This window comes from Pteropus medius, unplaced genomic scaffold (genome assembly GCF_902729225.1).
Source record: "Pteropus medius unplaced genomic scaffold, Ma_sr-lr_union100, whole genome shotgun sequence".
Classification (NCBI taxonomy): domain Eukaryota; kingdom Metazoa; phylum Chordata; class Mammalia; order Chiroptera; family Pteropodidae; genus Pteropus; species Pteropus medius.
Window position 1 is genome coordinate 2,172,720 of NW_024349224.1, and position 10,759 is coordinate 2,183,478.

The window sequence follows — 10,759 nt, forward strand, 5'->3', positions numbered from 1 at the left end:
CCCGATGAGCATCAAAGCAGACAGTAAGGGAAAGCCGAGAATGTGGTCAAACTTTGTTCAACTTACCTTACAAATTCGACGTTTACGAAAACGTTTAGTTACATTTAGGGTTCATTAGAATCCCCTCGAAAGTCTTTAGAAACTGTTTTCATACGTCCTTTCTGTTTCTCCTGTAAAATCGGAACGGTAAAAGTGCCCATCCCATGGGCGAGGTGAGGATTCAATGAAATTATTCATGTAAAAATGCCCACCGAGCTGCCAGGCTCACCCTGCGGATGCCAGGATTGGCTTTCTCTCCTGGACAGTCCAAGCCGAGGGCAGCGTGGGCAGAAGTGGGTGGTAGCAGGTGACTCGTCCTTCAGCGCATCCGATGAGCCACAGGGATCACTGTCACCTTGCTCTCCTGCCCCCGTGGAAAGGCCCACCTGACATCACGGACTGATGGTCTGGCTGGTGTCAAGTCGGTGGGAAAACAAAGCACCCCTCCCCCAACACAGAGCTGGCATGGATTCCCACGGCCAGCATGGACTGCCAGGTCTGGTTGTCACATAGGGGCGTCGCTGGGCACCTATTAAGTGTGGTGATGGCTGTACTCAGCCTGGGGCAGCTGCTCTGGAGCCCAGTGGATGTGGGTTTGACGACCTCAGACCAGGGTCACACGCCGTGATGGGGGAAGGCTCGGGTCAGAGCGGTGGACCGTTTAAAGGTATACTATGTCCCTTCACAGGGGGACCCGACCTTGGCGTGGAGCTGCCTGGGAAAGGGGCCCCTCGCTCGTGGCCTTTTCAACCACGTGCTTCTCGGTGTGCACACGCCGATGGCAGCCTGTTGCCTTGTCCGCTTAACGCTGTCCAGACCGGGAGCTCTGCCCGCGGCCACTGCCTGCTTTACCTCTGGTCCTGCACACACCTACCCAGGCCTGGCCAGAGGCGAGCTGGAGGGTGGCTGGATGGAGGCGAAGTCTGCAGGCCCAGCCCTCAAGATGCTGGCCGACGGCTTGTCTGTTGTAAAACTCAGCCTATCCAACACGCAAACACCTAGGGAGGTTGGGGGGTGGGAGGGCTCCAGGGTCCGGCTCCGTTCGAAAGAGCCCTTCATGGCATTGCGACCCGTGCCGCTCCTTCTTGGGTGCTCATGTGCGCCAAGCACCGCCTTCCACCGTGTTGGGAGGACGGGGAGAAGCGGAGGAGGGAGAGGATGACGTGCAATGGAAGCTGCGGCCCGTGGCTGCCCGGCGCGGCGTCCGGAGCTCAGCCTGGGGCTGGGCGGGAGCCCTGACCGGGCCCCAGTCCTACGAGATGAGAGCCAGCCGCTGCACCCTTGGCAAACACTGCACAAGAGCCCATCACATTTTCTTTCTTTCTCTGTCCCCCGCCCCTACCCCGCCCCCAAACGTCACCATGAATTAGCAGCACTCACTCCTGAGCTACTGGGAACATGCCTTTATCATAGCCTCCATCATAGCGAGCCTTGAGGTTGGAAAAAAAGCCTTTTATTTGAGAAACGCTGTGGGGGTTTAGTACTGAGTCAGTGGAGAAGGCGACAAGGGCGTGTGAGAGGGAACAGTGCAGAAACTGGAAAGCCTTCAGGACAACAATCGCAAGGCAACGTTTCGGGGTGGTTTCATGTCCACCTGCATAATGACCAGTGGAGAAGATGATAAAAATGTCGTTTATAGGAAAAGTCCAGTGTTGCGTCTCTGGTTATCCTAACAGATCAAATGGACACACAATATGATTTTTCTGAAGCTTCCCCGCCACACGCTGTGATCAGCCTCCGCGGTGCCGATCTGCGCAGTCGCTGCCTGTCACGCACTCAGGATAGACGCCGAGAGGAGTGAAATGGAGGAAAACGCCACCTTTTTCCTTTCTGATAACGGGGCGAGGAGGCTCTGCAAACTCATCCTCCGGCGTTGCATCCGCCAGTTTTTGACTGAAACTTACAATGTTTCTATTTTCGGGCACCGAGGTGGCAGTGATAAGGACACATGAGGGACTCTTGGGGTTTTCGGGGGCGAGGGGTAGTTTTGTAACCCATGAGCTTCCTCTGGCTGTGCTCACCCCTCAGAACCAGTCCCAAACCCCAGAGGCAGGGTGGGGCGGGGCGGGGCAGGGAGCAGGTGCCCCAGCTCAGCCTGTTTGCGGGGCAGGCGGGCGGGGACAGTGGGCCGGGGCTGCCCGCTGGGATGACAGCCCTCCTCCTGCAGGCCCCTCAGCTCGTCTCTCTCCTCCATTTAACTGCTCGGCCTTGGCTAAGTTATTGAACTTCCCCGAGGCTCTGTTTCCTTGTTCGTAAAAGTTACGCCTCATCATGGGCATGAGCTGCAAAGACAACACGAAACCGCTGGGCGCTGAGGGCGGGCTGGCTCCTTTTCCCGCCCTCGGCACGTCTAGGGAACACACGCGCTGGCTTACACTTCGATCGGGGTTCACGGAGTGGCGTTTCGGAAGCACACAGCAGCCCCTTCCTTGCAGTCGGTAAGCAGGGACGGCTAAGTCACTAAGAAAGATGAGCATAAACTTTACCATTCTAATATCCTAGCACTCCGAAGGCCTTCTTTGGTGTTCTGCGTACAATCTGTCAGGCCCTAGAATCAGGCAGGGACACAGCAAAGAAGCTGAGAAGCCGATTTCTCAAACTGAAACCACTCAGGAGGACAGAGATTATACACAAGCAAGACCCCCAGAGGGAGGCCCAGGGGAAGAAGGCCCTGTTGCTGCAAATGGCTGTTATAATTCAATTTTTCCCCTCACAACTTTGTCTCAAGAAAAAAGTGATCGGTTTTTAAATGGCTCGGCTGCTCTCTCTGCTGAAAGACGGACACGTGGCCCTCCCTCCTAGATTCAGTGGCGCCGCAGGAAAGATCCAAAATCTGACCGATCCATTTTCCGTGCTGTTTCCTTACTTTTGAATTATGGAGAAGCACCCGGGCCGTACAAAGCAGCTCACGTTCCCCTGCTGAGACATTTTCTCCATTTTCTGTGACTTCTGCCTGTAATTGTTCCCGGAGTTTCATCATTTACAAAACACAGAAAATGCCACGTTTATGCCGATGATCTATAAAATTGTCCTGCGTCATCTATATCGATTGCAATCATCGGCTGGCTTTATTTTACTGTAGAAAAGAAAATGCAAAACAACAATCGTTTCGATATTGCAGACAGGCACCGAGGTAGACCAGGGAGTGGGCGGACACCGATCATTTAAAATCACAGCGTGAGTCCCGAACCCTATAGACACCTCGCCAAAAGAGTACAAATGATGCGCAGATGGCTCCAGAGAAATACAAACAATTATAAATGGCTTCCAGGGTCCCTATTTCCATGGACAAAATAGAGGTTGGGGTGGGGGAGTTCTCTGCTGGTCAAGGAAAAGTAAGACAGGGTCTGATTTATCCAGCATGACAAGTCACGGTGGCATTAGGACATGCTCGCCGTGGCACCAAGTTCCGGGGGAAAATGTCCCCTGTGGGCTGCAGAGGTGGCCACCACGCTCCCCTGCTGACCCCAGCTGCAGCTGTTAGAGGACAGGGCCCCGTCTCGCCCACTCGAGCCAGCCCCGCGTGGCATTCCTGGAGCATGCCCTGCCCCCCACTGCCCGCGGCTTATCTCTTACAAAAGGCAAATGGGGCTGTTGGCAGAGCAGGCCGCCTGCTCGAGTCAGAGGGACGCGGGTTCGCGTCTGCATTCTGACATTCACTCGCCCGCATGTGGCACTTCTCCGAGTCTTCGTTTCTGCATCTCTGAAGATGGAGGTAGGCGTACCCACCTCAGAGGCTGCAGTCAGGACCAGGCGCGACAACGCACGTGGACGTCTGGCTGAACCATTGCACAGGCTCGATAAATAGTGTCCGTTGCCGCTTTGATTCATAAAGCACAAACAGGGTTGTGTTCTCCCAACACGTGTCGCCAGGGGGTCAAGCTGGGCAAATGCCGGCCCAGTGCTCGTGGATTTTAACCTGGGCCGAGTGTCTGCGGCACGGGCGCTGGGAAGCAGACATCCTGGGCAGCCCCCTGAGACCTACCACGTCTCTCCCGGACGTTCTCTCCAGAACCTGCCAGAGCATCTAATCCGTGTGATGCTCAAAGGGGTCCAGGTTGTACCTGCAATGAAGGAAGCGAGAAGGAGCTGGATTTCGGGGAACGAGAGTTTGGGGGAGCAGGTTTGCTGCAGGAGGTGGTGTGTGATGATCCAGGACGGTGGTCCGTAAATGTCAACCTCAGGCCGAGAGACCGAGTCACCGAGACAGCTCTGTAATGGACGGCACAGGGCCGCCGAGGCGGACAGGGATACGTGAAAGGCTGCCCAGACCCAGCACCGGGCCGGGCGCTCAGGAAGACACCTTTGGTCCTCTCTGCAGCCATGGGCAGCCGAGTGGATTTGACCTTCTCTGCGAATTCTTGGCAGCGAGACAGGAGGGCGAGCAGTTCGGTCTCCCCTCGTGTTCACTCTGCCTTCAGCAGCCGGAGATGCGTCTGTGGCTCCCAGGGCCTCGCAGAAGGCGGGCGGCTCGCTGGCGGGTGGGAGGCCAGCGTTTCAGGACACGGACCTTACTGTCCACACAAGTGGACACCCAGCCCCTCTTCCCCTGCTGCTCAGTGGGAACGATGACCCTCTCATGGCAGCTCAGCCGCTGCACTGGGCCAGGGGAGAAGCTGGCTCTCGCCCTGCACCTCGGCATCCGGCCTTGAGCCCTACCAAAGGGGCAACCCAACTGTTCTTGAACTTGAATAGCTTCTGTTCACTCTTTAGTGGAAACGAAGAGATGCACTTCTCGATAGATGGCTGCGTCCGTCGGATAATCAGTTATTTTACTGCCCACACTGGGGCACCTTTGAGGGCAACTGTCGCTAAGTCTAAGCGGATGCCGAGACACAGGCACAAACCAGGGCTGTCCAGGCAGGGCCAGCCGAAACACCTGCTCACCTACGTATAAGCATGTTGCCTTTTAGTATAGTAAAGTAGCTCGCACAACATAAATAATACTCAGAGCCCTGGTCCTCAGCAACTCCCAAGGCTTCGCTCGGGGCCAGGCGCCAGCACCTCGGCACGCTGCCCCCTCAAATGGGAGCCCCGGGTCAGCCGCACGTGGGCGCTCCGCAAGGCCCCCCGGCCATCTGATTCCGCGACCCAAAAATAGGAATGCATGACCATCGAGAACAGCGACCTTACTGTACCTACACACAGGACAGGGTGCCGGGGTCAGCTTGGTCCTCAGGTCTGCCACACCAGCCGTGCAGATAGCCACGTCGTCGACGAAGATGGTGCCGCTGGCCGGCTCCACCACACGAAACAAGGCTGCCCCTAGCGACGACTTTTCCGGGGACGATGAAGGACGGCAAAGCAAACGTCAGTTTACACGTCCCTCCCGGCCAAGCGTCTACCCAAGGGAGTTTTCAATGCAGTGAGCGTGGCTCTGTGGGGAGGGGACGGCCGTGCAGACAAATGTCTCGCTCTGCGTGTGTTTCAGGGGCCCTAACGGGGTTCACCCGCTGCTCCCCACGGCGGCTGTTGTCTCGCGACTCATCCTCTGGGCCTCGTTTCACCAGAATGATTCTCGTTTAATTAATTCAAAAACGGGCACGTGTTTGCTTCCAACTCCACACCCCATTCAACCCGAAACCCTAATTTACAGTCAAGAGATTGGAGGGAGGAGCACGGCCGGTCGGCCCCACGTGCACGTCACCCTCCCGTGTGGCCTAACGAGCGTGCCAGCAGACACGCGAGGACAGCCCGGGAGAAACGCGATCGGAGCCTGTCCTCGCCAGAACCTGTTCTTCCGACGATGCCAGCTGACTCCCTGGCTTTGGATGTTCAAGTTCAGCTCATCGAGAACAAGCGGGGTGTTGTCTCTGTACCTCATCTGATAGTCTGTGAACATTATCTCCCCGCGGCTGGGCCGGGCGTGGGGACGTGGCCCCACTCCAAGGGGGTAAGTGCATTCAGGGGCACAGGTCTGAAAGGCAGAAGGACCGAGGTCGGGTGAATGCTCATTCCCGTTTCCGTTTCATTCAGTCACACAGTCACACAGTTCTAGGCACTGGTGTCCGTGCCCGTGATCTAGACCAGCAAGGACCCTGTGCTCACGCCACTCACATTCCAGAAGGAAAGTCAGATGACGAACAAGAAAGGAAATCAGAAATGAAGATAATAAAACAGAGTGTTGCCCGTGGTAGCGGGGACAGAGGGAGTAAGGGCAACTGAAGGGCTGAGGAAGGCAGCTGTGAGGCTGTGACGTTCCAGCCGAGACCTGGCATGCTGGCGAGATGCTGGCTACAAGAAGATTCGAGCCCAGAGCCTTCCAGGCAGAGCGGATAGCTAGTGCACAGGCCCCGAGGCCAGAACGAGCTTGGGCACTTGGAGGAATGGAAAGTAAGGTCACGTTGCTGGGGCTTAGTGAATGACGGACGACGATAAGGGACAGCTCACGCTGAGCCTCGAGGGCCTGGGCAGGTGTCAGCAGCGTGACCTTAAAGCTGTGTAACAAATCCGAAACAAGCCTTGAGATGCACAGAATTTAACCAGATACGGTTTCTCCATCTGCAGGAGTTAGCGTGGTGGTTAGAAGCTGGAAGATGACAAGAATGGAGGATGCCAAGTTCAGAGTCTTTTAGAGTACCGTGGGAAGGACATTTAAGTTTGCAAAGAGCCCAAGAAATGCAAAGTCTGATTAAGGTGTAGAGCAACGTGGCTAGATTACCAAGTTATGAAGGCCCCGTTAGTGACGAGAAATAGGGCCCCCTGAGCCTCACTAGGGTGGCCGACCAGCCCGAAGCTCTGGTCGATAAGCAGCCACAATTAGCCAAAAAAAAAAAAAATCATATTTTTAGACAGTGAGTATTTTTAACCCCTAGGAGTTTGAGAATTAATAATAAAAATATTTAAGAAAAGCAAAATTGTAACAGTAATATTTTTAGTTTAAGGAATCTACATATTTAGTCTTAAGGATTCACAATATTAATAACATTCGGGCTTGTGATTCTAATTTAAAATTATAATCGAGTAATTTATTTAAACACGATCTTAAGTTAAATGCTCACTGTTGAGATACAGCACTGGGATTGTATCTATAAATTTAATTTATTAGATTTATGTAACCTCAGGAGGGTTTGTTTATTAAATCAGATAATCGGGATACTTAAAAAGGAAACAATGAAAATGTTTTAAAGTGTTTAATAAAGTTTGTAAATAGGGCCGAACCTATTCAAAGGCCTTTAAAAGTCATGACTTTAGTTGGCCAGGCTTGTCTAGCAAGATTTGCAAGTCGAACATAAACACTTTTAAAGAAGAGGTAGACTGTTTTTTTTTTTCAATTTAGAATTTTCGTCAACCAAATACTAACTTTTAGGAACTACAGCAAGCCGCCGAATTCTCTTCTGTGTACAGAAACTGCCTTGGGGAAATCAGGATTTTGTTGTCCTTCGTTTGTTTTTTAAAAAAGAACCTCTCCCTCGGCAGTAAAGGGGGTGGGGGGCCCGTGGTCTGAGTTCACTTTTTAAAAAGGTCCCTTTGACCGGTGGGAAGATCGGATGAGCAGGAATTCTGCCAGAGGCGGTAGCCCCTGCGGGCACTAACTCCTTACCAAGAGGTAGTCCCGACGAAGCTCCGCCGACGTGACCTTAGCCCAGGTCTCGGACACCTGGAGCACGCACACCTGGAGCAGCCTGGGTGAGAGCCCCGCCCCGCCTGGGCCGCCCCAGCTGTCACCCAGGACCCCGCGAACCGCAGGCCTGTGTCCCGGACCTGCAGCTGCTGCTGTCGGGTGTTTTATCTTTCAGTGCTTCCTTGCAATTAGAACCAAATGACAGTGACACTTTTCCGTGGCACTCCAGATGGTGACGATAGGCCCAGGGGCCCGCTTGGTCACGTGACTCCTGCAGTGGGTGTCGGGGATCCCCCCAGGCTGCACAACTACCGCCACCCGCCCGTGCTGCCCCCTGGTGGGGTGCTGCACCTCTCCCGGTCTCCCCGCCGCACCTGCCCGAAGCCACGCCCCCGACATCCGGTGGCCACAGATCAGAGGTGGAGGAAACCGTCAAGGCCACCAGCTTGCCCCCAGCGTGAGACAGTCCAGGTCCAGACTGGGGGTGGGTGGCTTGATAAGGTCGCCCACCTCAGTCCAGGATCCTCCGGAAGCCAGCCCTCAGAGTTGAGTGCAAGCCCTGTGTTCGGGCAGGTTGCTCGGGGGGGCCCCCCACAAGGCGGGTCTCATCGAAATCCCGGGGCCTATGAATGCTGCCTCCCTTGGAAATGGATCTTTGCACATGTAACTAAGGGTCTCGAGACCATCCCGGATTAGCCGGCTGGGTCCTAATCCCGTGACAAGTGTCCTGATCAGAGAGAGACGGGAGGAGACACGGAGACCGAGAGCAGGCAGCGTGGAGGTGGAGGTGACGGTCCTGCAGGCCGAGGGTCGCCCAGGGGGCCGCAGCCCCCAGGAGCCAGGAGAGGAAGGGGCAGATTCTCCGCAGAGCCCTCGGAGGGAAGACGCCTTGACTGTGGACTTCTGGCCTCTGAAACCGTGAGAGGATGGTTTCTCTGGTTTTAAGCCGAGTTTTAAGCTTATGCTAATTTGTTTCAGAGGCCCTGGGAAGCATCCAGGAGGTGGCCCCACAAAGCACCAGTAGAAAAGTGAGTCGTGAGAGGTCGGGTTGTGGGCACTGGAAGCTCCCACCCGCTGCAGCTCTGGGAGAGGCTTGGGGCTCCCCTGAGCTGTCCCAAGGAGGCTGGGCCGCACCTCCACTAAGTCCCCTTCGCCATCGCTGGGGCCACCCTCCGCTGTGAGGACCCGAGGCCTGCCAGGGGCTTGGACCGAGCCCCTCCGCACAGCAGTCAGGGGCTAGCTTGCCTGCCCTCAAAGGCTGGGGCGCCCACGGCACCTGCCTCAGTCATGACGCGGGCTGGTGGGCTAGAGGCAGGTCAGGGGTGAGCGGTGACCTGGCCAGGACCTGTGGCTGGTTTCCTGGGGGGTGAATGCGATGGTCAGACCCCTGCACTCGTGGGGCCTCATTCTAGTGGGGTGGCGGGAGGGGACCCAGCTGTTTCAAGGGACGATACGAATGTCAGTGGAACAGGGTGACACAAAATACGGCAGAAAGCATGGCCAGGGCCGGGAGCGACCGCAGCCCCACAGCTGGGGCTCTGGAGGAAGGCAGCGTGTCCTGAAGCCCTCACGCCAGGGGCTCGGCCGTCAGTCCCGGCTGAGACAGCGCTGGGCAGCAGCGCGTGGCCTTGGCGGGTGAGGGAGTGTGGCCCCACAGCCGGATGAGGTGCAGAACAGAGCGCGCCCTTCGGCAGGCGCCCTCGCTGGCGCCCGTTTCTCTAAGAGCAGTGGCTCTCTACTGCCTGCTCGCGCCCCCGGGGGACATCTGCTGATGTCAGGGATGGCTTGGTTGTCCCCGACTTGGAGGAGAGAGGCTCTGCGGGTGCCTCCCGGCTAGAGAGCAGGAAGGCTGCTGACACCTCCCCCGTCCCCAAAGGACCATCTGGTGTCCCCGCTGCCCGAGACACTCTTCCTCAGGACACAGCGTCCCTGCCCCGTCGTCGGCCCTGCCAGCCCCTCCCGCCTCGTCCCCCACCCTGCTCGAGCCACATGGACTTCTGAGTTCCTCGGATACACCAAGCTCCTGCACACAAGCCACACGCACACACCTGCGCGCGCCTTGCGCTGCCTTTTACCTGCGCGCACACACACAGCACACATGCACACAGCCTGCGCGTGCACGCACACACACACACACACACACGCACACAGCCTTTCCTGGCCCCTCCGCCCTGGCCCCTCCGCCCAAGCACCTTCTGCCTTCCTGGGCCGGTTCTTCACCATTCAAGTCTCAGCTTGGAAGTCACCTCCCCGCAGAGGTCTGCTCCCGCGGCGAGGTGCAATGTCACTTCCCCACTGACAGACGCAGGACGCCCGCTCCCCCGCCCCGCCATTACCTCCGTAAGGCAGACGATGTCCAGGTCCTCTCTCCGCGTCCTTGGGCACGTACTCTCATTCTCCTGGACACCCTTCCATCCGGCTAGAGCTAAGCTCCAGCGGGCGGGTCCCTATCCAGCTTGTCCACCGCCGACCCCAGCAGCGAGCGCAGTTTCTGGCTCGGAGTCGGAGCTCAGTGGCCACCTGGCGGGAGCCCCGACCTTGACAAAGACAAACACACGAGGCTGTCAGCTCCTCAAGGCCAGGGTGGTCCTCCAGTATACAGTTGGCCCCAGGAAGGGCTCGGCCTTCTCTGCCATGAGGTTCCTTTGCATTCGCTTTCTGCCCTGTGGGACATCACGCTGATTTCTCACCCGTGTAGGGAGCCCCACTGTGCTCAAGGGACGCTCTGTCGTTTGGATGCTGTGCTCTCCAAAGGGGGCTGATGCCTAATAGAGCCACCCTGCCAGCTGGAGGGGGAGCGGTCCCCCTGGTTCTCGTGCCTGCGGAATCCACCCCCCCACCTGATGGGCGTGTCTGAAAACACTCTCAAGGGGAGCGATGGGGTCCCCGAACGCATGGCCTCAGCCGAGGAAGCCGCTCTCTCGGTCTGAGTGAGGGACTCTGTGCAGTGTCACCTGTTCCGTGTTTGACCAGGTGACAGCAAATGAAACCATCCTTCAACGGGGAATTCACTTTTCACACCTAAGAGAGCGTCCTGAGAATATATTTTCGTTCCTCGTTCCCAAAATGCCATTAAAATGATATCAGAGAGATTAAAAAAAAAAAAAAGCATAGGCCTTAAACGGCCAGGGGCTCGGGACGAGACATCTTTGCACG

General features: G+C 56.6%; 1 protein-coding gene across 1 annotated transcript in view; it reads right to left on the bottom strand.

The window, feature by feature from the left end:
- Positions 1-2,129: 2,129 nt before the first annotated feature.
- ABCC12 (ATP binding cassette subfamily C member 12) overlaps positions 2,130-10,759 on the bottom strand; it is a 26,901-nt gene continuing 18,271 nt past the window's right edge. Inside the window, 8 exon segments of the mRNA XM_039881084.1 lie at positions 2,130-2,321; positions 2,906-3,018; positions 4,024-4,103; positions 5,168-5,203; positions 5,205-5,318; positions 5,765-5,802; positions 5,804-5,956; positions 7,583-7,775. Coding sequence (XP_039737018.1) covers positions 2,130-2,321; positions 2,906-3,018; positions 4,024-4,103; positions 5,168-5,203; positions 5,205-5,318; positions 5,765-5,802; positions 5,804-5,956; positions 7,583-7,775 — 919 coding nt within the window.